Genomic DNA, 23,016 nt, shown 5'->3' with positions numbered 1-23,016 from the left:
TGATATTTTTTAATGTCATTGAATTGGGTTGTGTTGTGAAAGTTACAGATTTATTCAGCTTGATTTATGAAACTTTCAGTGCTGAACACTGGTAGAAGTTGAACCAGTGTAATTGGTCTGAACTGAAGAAGTGTATGTGCTTGTTCACTGGTTTGACAGATTTTGCCTTTCAGAAAGGTTTGTAATTTTTGCTTATAGACAACAAAAATAATGGCTTTCCTTTCACATTGGGTATAAAACAGAATGAATCACTATAACAACGCTATATTAAGCTGATCTTGTGAATGCTTAAAAAAAAAGATAGCCATAAAACTGTATGGAGAATGATATGTTCTGTGTTCCTTGAAGCAATTCACTAATAAGGCATTATTAAAGAAAAGTAAGTATTACTTCGGTGGTTGATGTGACARTGAAACATTTAAAATGATTTCTAATACTTGCTGTTCACACTGAAGAACATGTTTACAACTTTGACTGTTCAGGTTTGTGCAGTTTCTCCCTTAAAGTCCATGTATCCACTGCTTGTTTAGCTGTCTTGTTGATCTGCTATATAGGTAGGGGAAAAAAACAGTTTCTGGCTGTGAACTTCTTATATTGAATTATCAGAAAAATTGCTATGTAGCTGACAAGTATTTGTGTTTGAATTTACAAACTACCTGGGCTTAAGCTGGTATCTGGTAAGTAAACTGGTCTTGCACATTAAGTTTTTTAATTTTATTTTTTCCAGAATATTAATGGTGGCAATAGGAAAGAAGAAACCCAAAGCTTGATTTTTGTTTGTTTACTCACTTATTTTTAATTTCTATGATGAGAATTTTGGCTGAGCGCTTTTATGCTGAGAAGACCAAAGGGGGCGGGAAGGCGTAGAGCACCTTGCATACTTTACTGTGACAAGATCGTTGGATTGTTCTATAATCATCTCGTGCTTGTGCTTTAAAGCCAGCTATTTGGGTTTTGTATTTTGATGAACTTCTTCCCTATAATGGAAGAAGAATGAATGCTTTCAGGTGTTCTGAATTCTTACTGTTTCTTTTAAATTAAATGTAGAAAATCATTGCTGTTAACGGAGGGAATGGGAAATATTTGTGTTCTCTGTTCTTACCACATAATGTAATGTACTTATCATAGGGAATACGTTGAAATTGTATTTACTTGCAACTAAGGGTTAAAAACTTTAACTAACTCCTTTATTTTAATTTTCTGTAGCTGACAGAATTTCTTTCTGGTTAAAGAGTAATTTAATGGAAGATTTCTTTCATTCTGAACTGTCATATGTTGCTTCACATTTCCCTGCTTTTTAATTGTTAAAGTTTTAAATCTTAAAACTCGATTTCCTTTAAGCTAGAACTGCTGGGAMTCAAAATAAATTAAGCTTACACAATTTCAAACAAAAAGTAACTTTYTTTTTTTAACCTAGAGGAGAAACTTAATGTAAGAGCTTTGTTTGCTTTTTTTAAAAAAAACATGTTTTTAATTTGTTTCTCTTTACTTAGCAATATACTTATTAAGGTATGTTGTTACTGCAACTAGTCTTGGAAAGCCAAGAGTTTTCTGAGGAACTAGTGCAATTATATTCAAACTTCTCAGTAGTACCTGAGTTGTGCACTGATTCTAGGGCTTGTGCTATTGATAGTCTCACCTGGAAAGAACCAGCTGACTTTTGAGTCCCGCAGTCTGTTACAATGCCTAGTRTGGTTTTCTTTCTTGTCCATCAATTGTTGATTTAAAAAAAAAGGGGGGGGGGGGCTATTCTAAAAAATGGCTGTATGCAGTCCATTAATTAATTTACAGCTCTTTAGTGTCAGAAACACATGTGACTGAATTAATGGAACTGTTYATTGTGGCTTTCCAATCTGCTCAGTATAGTCAGTTCTAAGGGATGAGACTTGGAATATTTCTGGTATGGGGAAACAATCGTGTAGTGGAGCACTTAGTCTGTCTTGATAATGTGTTTTTTTTTTCTTTTTTCCTTTATTTACAGTGTGTGTCAGTCCATATGGAACTGCAGTATCTGCAGTAGGATGTGCAGCYAGTCAAAAAGGCAACAAATATGAACCATTTCCTAAGCCATTGCTAAGTAATTCAAGGAATATACTTAAAGTTTGTCTTATGTATGAGCTTTTCTGCCATTGATTCTGCTAGCAGTGTTGTTACAGAGATAGGTATATATACTATGTTAGTCTAGAACCAAAAGTGTGTATGTTACAGTTCAGTGTCTAAAGAAACTCTCATTTGTTTTTTTTCTTGTACACCAGGCAGATATGGAAAAGTAGTAAAAAGGGGCATTATTGTTTTTTTCCGCAGCAGGAAAAGTTGTGCACATAGGAATCCTCCAGGCTCAGTTTTCTAGTAAGGAGCAATGAAAAGGCTGCATGTCAGAAGTATGTCAGATTGGCTGGTTGGGTCTTAAGTGATATATCAATCCCAGCATGATATGAATACATCTCATTTTTGCCTTCTAGCTTTTTCAAGACTAAAATTCATTGTGTCTACTTGATTTCTAGATTTTATTTCTAAGAAGGACATTTTAGGTAAAGCAAGAAACTTTTCTAATCAGGTATTGTGATTTGTGCGCTGCCTTAAATACAGAGTTCCTATAATGAAACTCTAAAATTAAGCTGACTGGGAGACTTACTGTGGTAGTGCTGTAATCAGGTTCCCTAAGCCTATTCATATGGCACATACTACCCAATTTTATTAAAAGGAAGAGTTTTTATCCTTGTGTAACCCATTACAGATGAAAAATAAAACTATTTAAACTAGTCATCAGACCAAAATGCTAGCAACTCAGTCTAAAAACTGAGATATTTTGTAAAAGGGATAGGAAGACAGCATTCTATTAATATTAACTCTTATTCAAGTAGTTTCTGGTATAGTCAACCAAGACAGTAACATGCTGATTTGAAAATTCACATAGTRACCTTGCCTTTCTTCCTAGGACACTGCCTCACTCGTCAAAAATTGTTACTAATACTTCTTAAATGAAATGTTYTTCTTTTTCCCCAGCTCTTGAAATGTAATAGCAAACTCTAGGTAGAGTGGCACTTCAAGAAGATTCTTTGAAGGCTGAACTTTCTTCTGGACTGATTTATTTTTTTGACTGCATTCTTCAGGGTTCCTGTAAGTAGCAGCCTTGCTTCTGAGAGCCATTAAGTTTTGGCTGGTTTCTGTTTTCCTGAGTTTATTTTAATAACACCCATCTAAATCTTGTCTTCTCACTTCTGTGCTGTTTGTGAACCATTATTAAATTTGCTAGAACATGTTGTTTATCTATCTCTGAAACATATGCATACACTGATCTAATAAGCCATCTACAACCTTACTTCATTATGGCCTTATTTCCTCAAATTATGAATTGTGCATAAAGTCTAAAGGCATTTTAACTATATGGTAGTTCTGAAGAAAAAACAACATGCCATTTATTGAACTGGAAGAACCTAAAGGAATCAGAACAAAAAATTATCCTTTTATGTCAAACAGGCTGGACAGTTTCCTGTGGTTTGCAAGAGATCCATTGCTAAAATAAGACCTAATTTAGTTAAAACACTTAAAAATGATCTTGATCTTCTCCTCTGTCTTCTCTCAAGTGCTGATTATCATATTTTCATGTATATTATCTGTGAGCTGTTTAAAAACTGAAGTCCAGTGATTCAGCTAGCGTAGGTTATAACTATCTGCAAGTAATTAATAGGCAAATTTGCCCCAGAATCTTTGTGTTCCTACCACAGCATACAATTTATCTGAGGTAATTTTCTGAGATTCATATCATATGTGGTGGAAATGTGCTCTGCAAAGTATGCCACTATTTGGCTGATTGCTTTGTTAACTGACAATTCGTTTTGGCTTTTAGGTAAGGTTCATGTAGAACAGTCTCTACTCTTTTGGGGGAGGCTGTAAACAAATACTTTCTAGAGTATTTCTTTTTTAATGTATTCACAGACAACAAACTGGAAACAAGCAAGTATGTTTTGTGTTCTAATGGTACCTTCATCAAGAGATAACAACTCTTGAATGCAAAGCAAAAATGTATAGTAAACTATACCTAAATCCTCTTAATTCTAAAAATAAATTTAGCTCTGTTTTTGCATATGTTAATAAGTGTGAGTGAAAATATTACTAGAATTTCTTTGGTTATGCTGTTTCTTCTGTATTGTTTCTTGGGGATTCATGAATTCCTCCTCGATTTAAATGATCAACTTGTTAGGTCTGCCTTAACAAAATGATCTTTATCTATTGGCCTTGGATGTAGGGAATGTAATTTGTTTGAAGCCTTCTTCACATGTTGGGAACTTACTTACTTATTCCTAGCAGYCTTAGCCACATGATGTCTTGTTCTAGGTAGAATTGAGGATTTGAAACTTAGCCCAGTCTCTCCCCAGTGCATAATCAACGACAATGATATGAGGAACACAGGAAACTAATTTTATGATTTAGTTAGAGTTCTGTGTATTTATCAAGACAGACACTTTTTTTTTTCTTTTAATGTGACATGTGCCTTCAAATACATGTATTCTTTTATATGGCTAACATGTAAAATTTCTTTTCAGTGAAGAAGCACCTTTTTTTCTTTAGTGTTCTTGGAAAAGGACAAAAATCTCACCAAGCAGAATCCTAATATAATAAAAAAGGACATCTAAGGTAGGATTAGCTTTAACCATTTAACTGTCTGATGTTTTCCAATCTTCTTTAAAGAATTCTAGGGTTTTCTCTAGTTCTTTATCCAGTTGAAGCCTGAGCCCTTTCTCAGTCTTCTGTTGTGCAATTTAAACGACCATATATTTCTCTCAGGTGTTTCTTACTGACATGCTTTCCTGAGCACTCTGCTGAGGTGTGGTATCTAAAATTAGGCACTCTAGTCCAGCAAGATTATAGGTATTAAATATGCAGCTGAGTATGGTGTTCACCTTTCTTACAATAGTGTGGCATTGCCAATTGCTGTTCAGCTTCCGATGCTATGTATAACGAAGTGACAGATGTAGAGCACTACAGTACTTTTGGGTCATTTGTTTAATACAAATACAATTTTTTTCACAACAAATAAGCAAGATATATTACTTTTGTTTCCCTTTCCTTCTTKCAATACACATTCACCCACAAAAACATGTAATTTTTTTCTTTTGCAAAAGAGAAGGGAGTTAAACAAGAAACACAAACTTGTAGTTCCAAATATTACACACAGTAAAATATTTTCATCATAGAGTAACTTTCATTGTGTTATTAGAAATTATAAACTGTTTGTTCTGGTGAGGGGGAGATTACTGTTTTTTCTACAGGACAGAAAAATAAACACTGCTTTCAGATACAGCAGTGTGTGAATGGCACCATTGGACTAGTTGAGAATCTTCATAATGCTAATGATAGTCAACAGCAGTATGTTTATGCCAGTTTCAAATAATCTTCATAATGCTGAAAACTTACTTAAAAAATTCAGAAAAAAGATGCATGTTCATGAGTTGAAATACCTTATTTAAAAATCTAGCTCTTAGACCAGTTTACTTCCACCTACCTTCATTAAAGCTTTGCTTAATCTGCATTCTTGTTTAAGTAAAAGTCCTTCACTGTAGTGGCAGCTCTGCRGATTCTGGTGTTGCAGGTCTTTGTCAAGCTAAATTCTACTTTCAGTGCATTTGCCTGGGATACCATGTGGCTACACAGGCAGCTCTATACTGATATTTTTATTAGCTTTATTGTTATGTATGTATGCGCTTCATTAATAGGTCTTAGAGTGTATCTTAAAAACGTAAGTACACTACTTTGCAGCATAGAATCCTGTAGTCATTAAATTAATACAGAATATTGCGCTTTGTATAGGAATGAAAAAGCATGATTGATAGGCAGCTGTCTAGTGTCTATATTTGTGCACCTTCATGCAGACCTGTATCCAAGGYATGTTGGTATGAATAGCAACTTGTYCTCTTGAAGAGATTCCAGTCTASCATGAAATCCCTAAAAGCTCTGGAATATCCACTGCACTTAGGAAGAGAGAGGGATGCATGGGRTAATACTGTAATGCTTTAAGATGTTAAAGGCTGCCTCAAACCTTCTGCAACCTATCTTGCTGCTGATTTCAGCAGACAATGTCTTACTTTGCTTTTTTTCCCCGTGAATAAATATTTCAGAGAGGAGGAATTTCAACTGAAGTTTTTCTCCATTCTTAAATTTAACTGTAAGCTTAGTTGTAGGAGTAATTGTGGTGAGCATGAGTGAGGTATCATGAGTGTGTTGAAGTTGAAGTTGTTAGTATAAAATGATTTTGCAAATTGTGTTCTGTTGCAGACTCTTCAGTGTATTTTTTAAAATGTGTAATAATCTTGTTGGATGCCATAGATTTGCTTTCAAAAGACTCACTCAAGTATTTTTTCTTTGATTTGAAATTTATACAGTATCAACAATATGAATGAGTCTTCAGTAAACTGTCCAAATAGGAGATAAAGCACTTTCTATGGGATCTTGGTGCTACAGCAAGTCAAGGAACAAGCAGGCTAAACAAGAATAGTTTTGTTTAAATGAACAAAAAGGACTTGCCAGTAAGAAACTTTCTGCTGTTTGAGAAATATCTTAATTATCTTTTGTGATATTATTCCTATTCAGTCATTTTTCCTGTGATTCATCTGGTTTTGTTGTAAACATTTATCCAGACATTTAAATGTGTCTAGTAATTTTAAGTACCTGCAGTTGCTAGTCATTCCTTGGTGCTGTCATTGCTTTCCAAAGATATTTTGAAGCTTCTTCCACAATTATAAATGCAGAATTGATTTGGTTACTCTTGTATCGCAAATGAGAAGCTGTTATAATTCCATCTCTGCAGTTGTATAATTGGAAAGTTATTTTATATGAAAAGCAAATGTCATTATGTGAAAAGACTTGAATATTAATCCAACGCAGCTGGAGCAACTAAGGACAAACATTAATGTGTGTTTAGGGCCTATTCAAGCATCAAGACTTTGTGTCCTGTCTGTCTAGACAAATGAATGACAATCACTTGTCACAGTCAAATAACGTTATTGGTTCCAAAACAAAAGAACATAATGATCAAGTAAGAGAGTCAACTGCTACTTCAGGTACACTGAGGTTTAAAGCCAGTGTAAACATGTTCACAAAGGAATGCTTAATATATAAATTCCAATACCTGTTAGGCCCAGTACCCTTGGTAACTGCAAGAATRGGATGATTCTATTTATCTAATTGTAGAAATTTGAGTGGGTAATGAGGAAATTTACCATTATAAAGTGTAAGACTACTATAAAAGACTGTCAAGTAAGTTCTCTGCCAATTATGGCAGATTTCTCCCTGTGAATGAAGCAGTGGTGTCTCATTATGTTTTCTCTGGTTCTTTATTTGCTTGTTTGCTTTTCTTCCTTTGTCTAAATAAAAAAATCCAAAAGGAGCTTCTAGCTTTGTTTGCTACGTTTAGGCCCCAGACTTGTCCAGGCCTCTACGYAACTCCACATCAATACTGACTGTTGTGTGCTGATGGTCAACATCACAGGTATGACAAAAGAATCACAAAATTGGTTCTTTATATAATTCACACTGTTGGACACAGTTTTTATATCTACATTCATTTATCTATTGCACCTTTTAATGCTATTCACACCCCATTTTTACATCAGAATGCTTAAAATATAAAAGTCACTGCTGAACTGTTCAGTCTCTAACACCCCAAGTTTACCATGTTCAGAGAGAAACAATCAATTTGTAAGTCAGTTCAAAACAGGGAGATAAACACTAAAATTCTCTTAAGATATCTAAGTATGGTCTCTTATGCCTACCTTTCTGTATCATGAATCTTAAAAAATAAATTAACCAAAAAAGCTTCCATCTTCCCTATTTGTCATCCTTTTCCAGACCTTTAGTAGTATTCAGTTTAATTTTACATGATTCTACAGTAAACTGCATTTTTATCTTACTTTTGCTTTAACACTTTTTGTATATCCAATTTATGAATGAGCATTCTAATTCACTCTTACAAAGAAAAGTAGACAGCCAAGCTGCTGTTCTAGATGGGTATCTATAAATCTTCTCCCTCCTTTTCTTATTTTGCAACAGCTAGAGTTTAAAAACACAGCTATAGGGGGGCATGAATTTATACTGTTTTGAACTCCTTATTCTCAAAAATTCAGACATAATAAAAACCAATACTACTCTTCAAATGTTTCAAATATCCTTAAGTTGATAAAGCTGCCAAAATACTCAGGCTCCAGTGTTGTTGCATGAACTTGYGTACTTTAGGCTTAGAGAGTGTTTGCTGTGATGCAGCTCTGCATACTTCTATTCAGTTAACATAGGTAACTTGACTGGTATCTTAAAGTGTGTCTTTAAGAAGATAATGAGTAAATAAGATCCTTAATAGTAACAAACAGATGAAAAGTTTTTGTTTTCTGTAAACAAAATGATTAGAGCAGGTCTGTTTCTACTTTCTCAGCTATCCAATTTTTTAAAAACAAAGGTCATCTTGTCACATTATTTTGGCATTGTCTGTTAAAGTTGTTCTCTATTGCACTTTCTACACTTGCACTTTCACTACACTTGGCTGACTAGCTGAGAAACTACTTCACAAATGGTCACATCCCATACAGTAACAAGTTGCTTTGCTGGATCCATTTTCCRTGTCAGGGTTCTGGGTTGTGTTTTTTTAACTGAAAAAAAATGCACAGTCACTTCTACTCTCTTTTAGCATTTGTAGTGTAGAAAACACTACACCTTATTCTGCAAGAAAGAAACAATGCTGTCGCTGTCAAACTGGCATGACCTCAGATGTCATTTCTTCAGCTGCCAGCTGAGAGTTTGTACCTGTCTGTGCTACTGGCACGACCACCGCATCCTTGATATCAGAGTTCTGAGTGCCCAAAGAGTTTTTCTCCTCCAGTTTTTTGGCAGTGTCTGGGCAGTTCTGAACAAAGATCACTCTATTGTAGGCTTTCAACCTGCGCCACAGTTGCACATAAACCTTACACTGTACGTACATGAAGACGAGGCCCCCTGTGAATCCAATGGCCACCACAACGAGTTTTGTCCAAAATGGCCATTCAAGGACACCTTTGAAATAAAAGGATTATATTCATTACTGTTGTTACACAATGCATATAAAGTATTAAATATCACTAAAACCTTTTGAAATAGGGCCACTTGCTAGGAATTCCCAAATATCRTTGGGGCAATCATGGCACCAGTGTAGAAAGAAGAAAACAGCATCTATTTCCTATCTTATAAGCAGAAGGCCATCAAAGAAACTACATCTGACCCCAAGTATCAAGTGATATCACCACAACTTGGTTAAATGAGAAATTCAAGGCCATGACAGAAGTGTTATAGTTGAGATAGATAGCTGAGAAATAGAACATTTTGCTATTCTTTAATAATATCCCAATAGTTATGGTTTGCTTAAGTAAAAATGTAAGTTCCAAAATTGAGGTAATGGGATGCTTAACAATATTACACACATCTTTAACAGTAAGTAAGTTTTTTTTTTCTTTCGTTCCCCCCCCCCCCTCCATTCTACTAGAAGCATGACACTATGAATGTTGGTGTTCTACAGGCTGGTGGTATCTTAATGTTACTGAGCTGGTCTTAYATGCATGGTGAAGCCAGGGTGTAGTAACAAATTTASTGGAAAGAGTTCCAAATGCTGAATGACCCACGTTCTTTGACCTCTTTCTTTTCCCTGCTAGTCTGTCTGTGCTGTCCCTCTCAACCCACCCACATCAAAAAAGCAGAATTTATATCCTGTGTAGTAAAAGAGTAACTAACTAACTGATTTACAGTTTGGGGTATATCTGGTCTTATTTTTCTCTTTGCATCAATCTTGTAGGTATAGAAAAAAAAATCTATGGATGCCAACACCAAAAAACTGCAGAAGAAATCATTTTAACTTGGTATAATATGAGTAACGTTAAGATGATTTGCTTTGGCCTAAAAGTAGTCTTACAACTTTAACAGAATAAATTACTGTTGTATTAAGGACATCATTCTAATCCTAATTTAATTCATATCACTGCAGCTGCTTTTTCAACATTAACACTCATCACATTTAATGACCAAATGCTATACACAAGAGGCAGACCTCAGTACTGATGTTTAACATGTCAGGTTTCGAACAGTATCTGAACTGGTTTATTGGTTAGGTTTACCAATCAAATGTTTCCCAAAGGGGGGGGGGGGGAACGACACAGCAACTTTTAAATAATTTTAAGAAATATTCATTTTTAACTATGCAACATTAACTGACATTAATATTACTTAGTTTTTCTCCTTCTCAAAGTATGCTTATGAGGTTTCTTCTGTTCCAGTTTTCACCATCTTTTCCCAGCATTTCCCATTTAAACAGAGATAATGAAAGAACAGAAAAAGCAAATTATAGGCATGCCTTCCTCCTCTCCAGAGTGCACACATTTGATTCTGTAAAAGTACTTTTTTCCTCAAAAAGCAAGTTTTGAGGTGAAAGAGTTTTGCTCAAGAACACTAATCTTTGCATATTTTAAGCAGCTTTGAGGAATCTCTATGTCCATTTTTAAGGTAGAGAAGCATTCACTGAATTTGGGAAACAGTGAATTCTAGACATATTGTGAGTACTTTGAGCACAGAATGATTAATTTGATTCTTAGACATTCTATTTAGCAATAAATATTCATGTTATCTGTTTGGTTGAGGAAATTGAACTTATCCACAGCCTATACATTTTTTAATGAATGWTATGATTTATGTTTTACTCATAAATAGAACTTCAAAGCCATTCTTAGTCCTGTCCTCAGCAAGTTTTTCAAGATGAAAAAATGGTTACTCATATAGAAAGAATGCAAAACAAGACTTTGTATTATCTATGCATCTGCAACAACTTACTGGGGCTTCTTGTTATGTATGTTCCCCTCATTGGCAAGAAAGGCAGGGATCAGGAGTGTCATCAAATATTTATCTAACTACTAAGGCACAAAGCTCTGTGTGTTTTGTTTTCCATGCAGAGTATAACACAAAGGCAGAGAGAGACCTTTGTCTCTCTACTCTATACTACTTAAAATCAATTCAGATAAGAAAGGAAAAGCTTCTTTTTCCTCATCTTTAGCATCATGCTYATTGTTATTAGTATTTAGTAGCATTTAAGACTGAATAATCTCAAATCATTTGTGGACTTGACATGGAAAACTGTAGATCAGTTTGCAGTGTACTTTACACAGTTAAGTACAGTGCAAAAAGATAACTGTTTAGGCTAAACATGTTTTTTAAGCGTAACATACATATATATATATATATATATATATAGCCAGTGAATTTCCTTTCCAAATACAATTTTTATTATTTTAATTTCTTGGTTTTGTAAACAATAAATTAGAAACATGACTACTCTATGATCAAACTTTAGACTACAGTGCGAATACCAAAGATAGAACAGGGAGAGTTCGATGGGCACTAGCAGACCTAGCACTGGATGAGAGGAGCATCGMTGAAAGGCAAGTTCAGATGATGGGGAATATGCATCTTCACAAGGGTTAAATTGTTTTCTGAATGATCTTACCTGGCATGTTTAATCCGCTAACTAGAGAAAAAAGAATACAGGCTAGCATATCACACCAGGTTAGACTGTTACTTTGCTAGGCTCCAAAGTAAACGCTTCTAAAGAATTACAAAAAGTCAAATCCATTTTCCCTTTGGAATGTTCAATTTTATCCTTTTAACTGAGTATTTTGGAGCAACAAACCAGTGTTCTGAATTTCAGTATATAAAGGGCTTCCAGTATCTAGGAGCTAAGGCAACTAAACCACTTTTTTGCTGTTTCTGCTTAGTTAACAGACTTATTCTGCTATAAAACATACTAGTTGAATAATAAATTAGTCCTACATTAATGACATTCCAGTACTCAGTAGGCATAATGAGGCTGAAATCCTGCTTATGGCATCCAGAGGGAGTGTTTCATTATTGGCAATTAAGAAGTAATTTTTTTCTAAAGCTTTTGCAAGAACTTGTCTTCCCCTTGTCTATTCTCCCTGCCTTTCCCCACTTTGGAGTTTTCTTGGGAAACCCAACTGGAATGATCGCATTCATAGTGAAATTCTGTTTGAAAGGGTTTTCTGTGCTGTTTAATTCCCACRCTTAGGGCTAACACAGCTGTAACTCCATCTCCTGGAATTCTGTATTAGGCAGCTTGTTGATGAAAGGGCTCTATCCTGTTTTGCAGGATATAGAGGTTCAAGTGGGTGATATAAAKAAACTGATATTTTGGGAACTGAACTTGCACTGAGTTGTTTGATTTTCACACATCTGTTAGCCAGATCTTTAGAAATACCCAGATAATGGGAGCTTTAGCTGTAGTAATGGTTACAGCTAAGATCCCTCCACAGTGGTATAACACAAGCTTGCAATGCGGAGGTGTTCATTACGTCTGCATTAAAGCATTTGATGTAACCATTTTATTAGTGAGTTATTATTTGAGAACAGAAAGTGACTGGTTACATAGCTGCATTTTAAATCTTATTATCAACAGCTGCATTATCAACAGTATTGAAGAAGAAAAAAATATACTTACCATTGTCATTGCCTTGTTTAATTTCCTCAGCTGTTCTGTCAATTAAAACATACAATGACCAAACAACGCAGGTAATAGCAATTACGTGGAATGTAACTGAACAGACTATTTTCCTCCTCTCACTTGTTGTCATCTGTAGTTTCTCCCACTGCAATAAAAATTAAAAAAAAAATGAAGAAGGAAAAAACAGTCTTGTAAAATTTTACAAGAAACTGATTAGGCCATTCTCTCTCTTTCCACCAGAAAAGCAAGCAGTAGTAAAATTAACAAATGCTTTCATTTTAATAATATCCTGAATAGTAGTATGTGCAYATGTATAACATTCATAACCACCTCATTTTCACAGGTTCACTGAATGTAGAATTAGGAAGAAGAGTTATGTTCTATTTCTCTGCTTCTGAATGGCATCTAAAATCATTTCTTTACAGTATAGTCATAACGTTACTATACAAGTATACTATACAAGTAAAAAGCTGAATATTTATTTTAACTTAACCTAAAGTGTACTTTTGGTGATGAGAGAACTAAAAAAAACCAAACATTCTCTTGCAATACTAAACTATTCTTGAAAAGTTGCTTAAAATTAAAGGAATGTAGTTTGGTAATAGGCTTTCCATACACTAAGAGTTTAAGAAATACACTTCCATTGAGGATTAAAATTAATAAATTTGAAAAGATGATTACATGGAAATGTTTGTACATGATAGCAGTTAAACAGTCTCAGTAATCCAAGAAGTATCTTCTAGCCATATATTTGTAAATTATGGCACTAAATGCTGGCTTAAGTTATGGCTATTTTAAGATGAAAGAGGTTAGTCTGCATTTGAACCATGCAAYTATTCAGGTGATTTTTTAATCATCTTCCCTATGAATACATTCATTTTTCAGCAATTCTTAAAATACAACCCATCTCTACTAAAATGCTTGCCTTTGAAAACAGATGAAAGGATATGACATTTAAAAGCAAAATGCCTCCTCAATTCTGATGAATAATATCTTGGAAACCATAGCTAGCATCTCCTGAATAAAACAAGTACCAAACTCAATACAACAGTGCCACCTCTCCCACAATCATGTTAAATGCAAGACTGAACTGTGTGTGCTACAGAATCCAAGCAGTAGCACTGGCCTGCACAAGAGCTAAAAACTGCTACTGTGTTTATGTAAATCTTGAGTATACTCAGACTGTGGTTCTTACTAGCTTCCAGGCACCTATGGCTGGATCAAAAACTCTGGCCACTTCAGAGCACTGGAGTATAAAGTTTACTCTGGCAGTATGAATTTAGGTTTGTTTTTCTTGTTTGAGTTTTTGTTTGGTTGGGTTTTCTGTTTTTGAGAAGTAACATTGCTCTGGTATAACTGATGGTTAAATCAAGTATCCTATCCCATGGCTGTTATGAAACTAATTACTGCTGTATTGTACCTTGGCTAATTCAGTCAAAAATGCAACTACACGTTTGTTATGCTTGGTACAAATCTAATTAATGCTGCCTGTTGATCTGCTAATACATATACCAGCCAAAGGCATGAAATAAAGCTTCAAGAAAAAAAAAAAAAGAGTAAATAGATAGCTAGTAGTAAATTTAAGTGTCRTGTATCTCTCAGATACAGCACAATATTTAAGAGCTTTACATACAAAAAGATACCATAAGCAAAGAAACGTCCTGTGATGATAACAGACATCTCATGAAGCTCAGGAGATCCTATGGACAGAAAATAGCTGAAATAATAGTATATAGGGAACACTTTATATACATTTTCCCTTTCGTTCTTTTTCTGTAGAGATTTCTGTATGGCCAGGTTTGGAGACTGCATTCCGTTCAAGATGGGACCCTTAATCTGAACTGGTATGGCCACTCATCGACTGACCAGTATTTACTGTCCAGTCAGATTCCTATTGAATACAACTGCAGTAAAAGCTGAAAAATGTCAATGCTGTATGAGCAAGATKGCCAACTTTCAGAAGTGCTTCTGCCAGCTGTTAAAAGGTTTAGAGCAGTACATACTGGTGCAAACAAACTTCTTTCATTAATGGCAATTAAAGCTTGCACATGTTTCTGAGCTATTGCCTCAAACCCAGATCTCTGGAGCATTTTCTAGGCCTTACCAGAATTTATTTTACATATGAGCACAAGGCTTAAACAACTCTTTAGAAGAACTGAAAAATTTCCTGAGTAATATAGAAAGAGCTGATATTTCAGTTTCTGAGATGTGTTCTTAGAAGTGTAAAGTAAACTTGCTGTATTTTGAAGAGCAGTCTGGAAAAACGAGAGGCATAAAAAAAGGGAATAAAACAAACAAACAAACAAAGAACCTTACATTCACTGTAGTTTATGTAGGTAGTATTCAATGGACAGAACAGATTGGCATTATCATTACAGTCACCATGTTATGTAGCATTTGACCTAGAGACTTTCATCTTTTGCAATGAAAATTCAAGCCTTTCAATAGGCATTATTTTTGAAGAAAAAATTGCCTTTGGCCACATGAATTTTACAAAGGCAAAAATTCTGCCTTAATCCTTCATTCAGCTTTGGATGCTTTGCGGGAGATCAATRTTGAATATAAAAAAGGATTAATTGTGTTTTTAAACAGGTATGTTCTGCCATCTCATCTCTTACAGTACATCTTTTGTCCTACTGGTGAGAAAATTCTGTGCTAAATTTTCATTGTTCTGTACATCTGGTGTTGCTGTAATCATTTTACTCTCTGTAACATACACAAAAGTAGTAGGGAGCACTTTATGGTTCTTAGTATCTCACAGAGCTGAACTGTGTGCTTACAAAGCTGTTTGGCCTAGCCCTACCTGGGGGGGGCAGGTCTCTTCTACTGCAGTCATCATCTGAGCTCAGAAGGGGAAATTTAGTTATCTTTGCACTCCCATCCTGGTGAAGGTACTGTGGTCTGATTTCTGAAAGCTACTATCATCATGCACAAGCTGAAAACAACAGCAGATCCCCAATGTAATCTGGAGTCCTGATCGCACATTTTACTTYGGCTGTATAGACAGTACCGTCTGCCTGCTGTCACCTGCTATCAGAATAGTGATAAGGCAGAAATTTAATTTGCTATGGAGCAGAAAAATGSAAGTCACTATTTCAGGATCTTTATAATAGGCTTAAATCTAAAATTTAACTGTTAGCATTAGCACAGCAGCACAATTACATGAAGTAAAAACTGCTTGAAAGCCCATGGCAAAGGCTATGGGAGAACAAAATGATGAGCAGTAGAAGCTCTCTTATTTGTGCATTGCAATCCAGGGCTCAGGATAGCCTCAAGTTGGATGTCTGGCAGCTGCTGCCATGTCACACAGCATGTTACTGCCTCCTCAACCGCTGATAAATTCACCATTGCTGCATTTTGCAGCTTCTGTAGTTCTCACGGCTCTCTGCATTCAGTAAGTGTAAGACACAAGTAWGTTGCATCACATTTTACTTACCAGTGATGTGGAAAACTGCCACTATCAAGATGATGACACTGTGACAAACYGTGGTCAGATTCCACCAAAACCAGAAAAAATAACACAAAAGGAAGCGCTCAGATGCAGCTTTCTTTGGAAACATTGTTAATACCCCTAAGATACTCTAAACACTGGAAGGACAGAAAGAAATGAAAGCAGTAGCAGAAGGAGGACACTTTTATAATAACTTGCAAATCAGTAAGTAAACTGATACACATTGTAGCTTGTGTGTCCAGCCTACTCTAAAGCACCCCTTCACTGCRGTACATCCTATTGTGACCACTCACAGATTCATTTATACTGTCCACTTTATGAACAGGCTGAAAACTGTCACACCTGCAAGCACCTTAGTATCGTGCAAATGCAAGCAATCATATGAAAAATCTTACATATCCATAGGAGTGCTAGAATACTTCCTACCACTGTGAACAACCCTAAGACCTTTTATACAAGTTACCAAACAAATCCACACAACACGTATCCCAGTAAGAAAGCTCAAAATATCCCTTCCTGTGTCCTACTGAAGTCACGCTAGTTTGCAGCAAAGAATTACAACCTCAGCTGGGACAACGAGAAGAGCCAGAGCACTTCCRCCCATTGGTGGAAGCCTGAGCTTTGCTAGAAGAGGACAGATCTGGGTTTCTACCCCTACAGCTGACTCCCAGAAAAACTGGCAAAATGGATTACCACATATTTTATTTAAAATGTTTGTGAAGCTTCTTTGAAAATTAAAAACTAAACTTGGTATGCTGGGAAGGAAGTAGGTTACAGCAGATATACATTAATAAACCTAGTTCCGTCTTCCAGTAAGTCAGAATGCACATTCCCATGACAACAGGGCTGCATTTCTCCTATATGCTTTTATTGKATGTCTCCAAACAACATTAATTTCTCTCTCTCCTTTAAAGAAATACCAGCTAGTAAYATGACAAAAAGTAGCRTTAATAATGAAAAGACAAAGAAAAGTTCTTTGGGATCTATACGTCTTTTAGCATATTTGATTCAGTGTATATACTGTTCTSCTCTTCCCCCCCAACCCRTTTTTCTTTCTGAATAAGCTTCCCRAAACATTGCACTGTGCTGTATAAACCACTGGAGGGTGGTAGGAGACTGTGTACCTCCTTCAGMAGTTCCTGCCAAGAAGCTAGAATTAACAAAGCGCAAAGGAAAGAAAGCAAAGTTATTAACCTGATCCGAAACCAAAACCATTRACTGAAACATAGATGGGACTAAATCTCACTGGCTTCATGAATTAACAAATACCATTTATGCTATCTCTTTCCTACACCTTTTGAAACATCATCTCACCTCAACTTCTACTTACAGTTACCTCTTGTATGACATGTGCCTCAACTTGAATACCTGTATTTCATTTTCTGAAGAGTTTATAATAACCCTGAATAATCATCCTGTTTGGGATTTCTRCTCTGTGTTTCATTTTTGTTTCTTAAATATCTCAGTCTGAAACCTAAAGGAAACAGTTACTGATTTTATAACCCTCCCCCTCCCTTGCTATTACAAAATTTGATCTTCCGGGGAGTGGGGGGGGGAATGAATAGCCTGCTTCTACACAAGGAATATCTAAATCTTCTGTAGCTGACCACCTTCCTTTCCTGTCAAACTGCCTATAGAACATCCCTAGTATTTGCTTCAGAGGAGCAAATTTGCTTGCTTGCATGTCACTGTTAACAAAAACACAGTTAATCGATATATCACAAATAAACMTGGAAATTTTCTAACATCCTCTGAAGATAGTTGTCTGAGTGTTTGGTGATGCTGCTTCAYATCCTACAGACACCAGAAAAGCCCTTCTTCTCGCAGGTGTATCTGCAATCCTAATTCCTTCCTATACATCACGCTGAGTGGTTTAAGGATGGCTCAGTACAGAAACAAAAGCTTCACAGTGTTCACCCAAAAGCTGTTATCACACCAGAAAATTGCTCCGTGCAAACTTTGCTGCCCGTACTCCTTTCCCCTAACTTCAGACTGAAGATTTGCTGTGTCCTGTCCCTGCTACATCACCGCTGCGCTTCTGTTGCCCAGCCAGGGTAACATCCCCGTGACAGAGCACAAGAGACAAAGATGCAACATGCAGCAGTGTATGCCTGTTCCCTTCTGCTAGGGGCAATCTTTTCTCACTCTAGCCAAAAAAAATTTGTTTATACCCGTTTCCTCAAGAAATTCTGTATCTACTCCAGGTATGCAGATTCATACGTGTTTACATCTCTCTCCTGCAGAGACTCATCACTGAGATGCTAAATTCAAGGTGAAAGTCAATGGACTGCTTTGCCACATGCTATAAATGTTTGGGCTTTTAACTCCTAGATATTTTCAGGAACCCCGTTTTTTTAAAAAATTCATGTAAAGAGGCCTGGCTGGGGGATTTACTAGAGGCATGACATCGTTAATATTACATATTTTTCTATTCTGACATTTTCCTCACTATCCATCATTTAGCAAATAAATTACAGTGAATGTAATGTAAACAGCAAGCACAGCTGGAAGGACTTACTYATACTTAGGACTAAATTCATGAAGCATTTTCTGTCTTCTGTTTTCCTTCTATAGTATAAAGACAGACTTCAACTCAACCTCTGTCTTGAAATAAAAATGGCTGCAACATGAAGCCTAAAATAATTTACTGGGGGCTGCATCATGCATGCGCAGTCTAGGAGCACACAGTAAAACACCCTTCTTGTCTCAAAACAGGACTGAAGGATCTAGCGATGGCTTTTGAAGAAGGCTTTTGAGAACTAGAGCAGTGTACAATGAAGTGAGCATTCAAGACATTTCAGTAGTCTGAGCATGTAGCTCAGAGTTTACTTTCTGTGGTTTTAGGGAGGGTTTTTTGGTTGCAGTACTTGTTGCAGTACTAATTGGCTATGGCTGCACAGGTAAACTGCTCATTACTATCAGCCTACCAGCTGGAGGAAAGCAGCTGCAACYGTGGTTTGCAGGAATGGAATTTGTGCAGTGGGTGGAGAAGGAAGAAATAACAGTAATAAAAGACAACAGGGTTCTGTACATGTCAGGAGAACAAAGTAGCCACATGTAGATTTGAAGTATTAATCCGAGAAAAGACTTCAATCCTTGTAATTTAAGTAAAAGCATTTTGGGCCGCACTGTGCCATCTAAACAATATTTAGTTGCATCTTCAAGAAGGACAAAGCATGCCTCACCGCATCCTGCTCCACGAGGAGAAGTGCCCCTCTTTCAATCAMACAGACCGTGCCAGGTCTGCTGGCTGAAGAGTCATCCCAGAGGAAACTCTTGTAAAAAAAATCAAGACTGGAAGACCAGAGTTAGACCCCCGTCGTGTTAGCCGGTGAACACAAAAATAAAATGAGAAACAAACAGATGTGTTGTATGGTGCATCATCGCAGCCATACCACAACCTTACCTCAGTCTAGTCTGCTGATTAGATGAACTGGTATAAATCCTTCTCTAGCAAACCTGATTGAAGTTTAATTTCTCTTCAGATGAAATCTCCTTACATGACACTAAACAAACTTGGCTGAAATTCAAATTGATCTCTGTGGTATATTCAAAACACACACTTRAAACTGTAAATTATGTGAGTACAATTATAAAAATAAACACACTTAGTTCACTTGTATGCATGTGATATACATGCCTAGAGCATTGGAAGAACTACATAATGAAACATTTCTCTTTGGTAAACACCTCTAAGATGATAATCTGAAGAGAATAATTCATTTTAATTAAAATAAACATACCTCTATTTCTTTTTTAAATGACAGTTTAAAGAGCTGGACTGGAATGATACAATCAATATGCACTCTTCAGAAACTTAAATAATTTTAAACTGTGTATGTCATCAATTAGTAGATCCTTAAAAAGTGCAAAATGAGGGTATTAAGCAATTTGAGCACATCATTTCTAAAATGAAGTAGCTGGTTTTGCAATCTGGAAGTACTATTGAGAATGTGTGTCATTTACCAACTACAAGAACTTCAGTACCTGCATCCTAATTCCAACACGGGTCTAAATGTAATAATGCTACACTTCAGAAATGCAGGAATTGCCGGACCTCATGTCCCTGCCATCCAGTGCTATGTCTCAGTCGGAGGCCAATGACAGATGCTTCAGAGAAAAGTGCAAGAACCCTCATGGCAAGTAATTATAGCCATATCTCTCCATACTGGAAGATTCTTCATAGCTCCCATCTGGTAGAAATTATTTTACCACAAAATGTAGAATGCAAAAGTATTCTACAAAGCTTTTACTTTCCAGGAATCCCTTCTGAATGCTCCTTCAACATTAATGAATTTTCTGTTCAATAGAGGTGTATGTGATCAGTCTTTGGCACTATTACAGTCTTCTCTTTTGTAAATATCCTTTTCTTGTCCTTTATGTGGATCATTAGCTCCTAGCATAGTAGGTTTCAGCTACTATGATACACTTATCAAAAAAGATAATCCTGATAAAAACTGCAAATGAAACATTAAACCRCTGATCAGAAGTCGACTATTACCTCAATGAAATGTCTGGAGAAACTGTGGGGATTATCTGGGACTACAAACACAAAGAGAAAAAATGTATCTATAAAAGATTCACTTTGGGTGCCCAGGGATACTCAAAAATCAGAAAACAAGCTCTATGTGGGTAACTCATCAAGAAGCAAGGACGAACGCAGCAGAATCTACTTCTCCACAACCTTGTATCACACTTAGTCAACCACAGACTCAGATGCTGCATTTACCTGCTCTCTTGACAGTATTTCTACAGTCATTCGCTATATTGAATACRTCTGTTCTGTATGTCACTTTTCTTCTCTTTGCAGCTAGTCAAGTCTCCTTCCTCCTTTGCCTCTTTGCCTCCAAAATAACAGCATACCCAACTGCAGGTATGACATCTTCCTCCATAGACACTCAGTAGCAAATGCCTTAAAATCATAGTCCAGGTCTCTAAGAACATAAACTTGGATTCCCTTCTCCCAGATCATAATTTTGCTGCGAGGACAGTTATTCTGAAATTTCATTTTCCCACCAAAGCAGGTGAGGTTGCTGCATTTTGTGGTATGCCCTCTACAGGCAACACTAGAGCAGCTATGACACGTGTTCAGTGCAGGATTTGAGATGGATTGTGCCAGGGTCACAGCAGCCACAAGTCCTTCCTCTGCTACAGCAATTACAACATACCATCTCTCAACGGTCTGTGCCAGTCTCTGTCTTTGACCGACAAGTAGCAAGCACTCCCTTCGCACATCTGAGAGTATTTTGGTCTTAAACGGTGCTATGGATGTGGACAGAAAGTTGCACTAGCATGGGGAGAAACAAGAGAGGTGGATAGCGATGTGGAGGTCAACATCCCCTTACATAGTATTGTATGCTCTCTACTTTCTACAATCTTGTCTAATTAAGAGTGAAAATTYTCTAAAGAACTGCATCTTCATTATGTTCCCTTAGGCACCTAAGATACAGCTATGCTATATAGCTATATGACCACAGCTTTGTTAAGAGAGCCTTTACCTGAATCACCTCCTCTTCTGCATTCATTATACTGCTTAATTCCCTAAATACCTAACTGTGGGGCCTGCTGAGAAGCAGGCATTTCAAAATTGGAGCTGATGGCTGATGAAATAAAACTGGTGGCACTTGAAAAGATAAATCAACAAATACACTTTCTGTTTATCTTGCTGTAACTATAAAGGATGTACAAAGTCCTCTTCAGAAGCTGCTATATAAAATTAATTATTCCATTTTACACCTTAAAAACATTTTCACCTAAATTTGCCTTGTCTTAGATGCGTGCAAGCATGAAAACTCTCATTATCGCCATGTACTAAAGGTGCTTTGTCATTTTTTGTTCTCATATCATGTGCTTGCTTCTCCCATTTCCACTATTTGATACATTAGAAATTCACTCTYTTCAACACGCAAAGTTCCTTAGAGTTCTCATTTGTACCTTACRCAATAAAAACCTAGAGCCATTTATTTGTCAAGCTTACTACGTAATCTGGCCTAAAGAAACCTATATTACCRTCTCTGCACTCCAAGGGCCTCCATCATCACGTCACAACGGAAATGGAGAGAAGTGTAGCAGTATGCAGAGGAAGGAAGAGTAAGAAGGGAAGTTTACATGCCAGCAAATCTTGTGAGAAAAGGCGTACAGCTGCACAAGAAATGCGAGGCAACCATATTCAAATATTCACAAAATGGACATATTCAAATATCACTGAATGAAAAGTAGCCATTTCGTAGTGTTGGATGAACTTCTAGAACATCTTGCCTATCTTTTCATTTTCAGCTCATTTTATATCCTTCATATATATACACACATAAATATACACATATATATATACACACTCTTTCTCCCCTCTGTACCCATCAAATTAATAGTACAAGTGATCCTGACAGTTACTTTTTATATGGTCATTATTTTCTTCCTGAGGTTTTAAAGAGACACTGACTCGCACTATATGGAAGATACAATCCAACTTCTGAGCTTCCYTTGCCCAAATTGGTCTGAATTGTTACAAAGACTTGTTTTAAATGTCCTTGTATACCAATACTGTTTTTTAAAAGATATATTTTAGTTTAATCACATCTAGACATCTCTACAACTACATATGCACTGCTCACACGTCTGATCTACCACATCCCCAAGATTTACAAAAACAAGCTGATGTGCTYCATTACCAATAAATGTGACTTTAGCAAGCCTACTGCTGATTTCCCAATGAATAACTACTATTACGGTGCCTGTCCTTTAGTTTTCCCACAAGAGGGACTCTTTTGATCCAATTAAATAAAGATGAAATATAGGAAATCTGTGCTAAGGAARAGCTACAATAATTAATACAAAACTACAGGAGCCTGGTGCTCTGGTGAAGAGCTGAGGGAGGCTCTTCATTCCGACAGCCCTCCAACAAATGCCCAGTTTTTGGGCAGCATTCCAGTTTTGTCACAAACAAATGGCAGCAGATGAAAAAAGAAAGATTTTAAATTCTTGGAGGAAAAGGCCTTTTATTCAAAGTGATTTGAATAGAATGCTGCAGGAAGAAAATTAAATCAAC

At 36.3% G+C, this 23,016-nt stretch overlaps 1 protein-coding gene and 1 long non-coding RNA gene across 2 annotated transcripts in view; one reads left to right on the top strand and one right to left on the bottom strand.

Annotated features, from left to right (window-relative positions):
• The first annotated feature begins 4,486 nt into the window (after positions 1-4,486).
• LOC146587280 (uncharacterized) lies at positions 4,487-7,387 on the top strand. The gene is made up of 2 exons (XR_014897711.1): positions 4,487-4,638; positions 6,384-7,387. It is a non-coding gene; the product is annotated as an uncharacterized LOC146587280 (long non-coding RNA).
• Positions 7,388-7,401: 14 nt separating this feature from the next.
• Positions 7,402-23,016, bottom strand: part of MARCHF1 (membrane associated ring-CH-type finger 1) — a 123,551-nt gene continuing 107,936 nt past the window's right edge. The window contains exons 7-8 of the mRNA XM_085319893.1: positions 12,518-12,665; positions 7,402-9,039 (exon numbers count right to left, since the gene is read on the bottom strand). Of these exons, the coding sequence (XP_085176019.1) occupies positions 8,738-9,039; positions 12,518-12,665 (450 nt within the window). The 3' untranslated portion in view covers positions 7,402-8,737. The remainder of the gene's footprint in view (positions 9,040-12,517; positions 12,666-23,016) is intronic.

The sequence above is a fragment of the Rhea americana genome, unplaced genomic scaffold, assembly GCF_003343005.1.
Source record: "Rhea americana isolate MKP2758 unplaced genomic scaffold, rheAme1 scaffold_60, whole genome shotgun sequence".
NCBI classification, from domain to species: domain Eukaryota; kingdom Metazoa; phylum Chordata; class Aves; order Rheiformes; family Rheidae; genus Rhea; species Rhea americana.
Note: the sequence above shows the minus strand (reverse complement) of the source record. Positions and strands in the feature narration are given on the sequence as shown.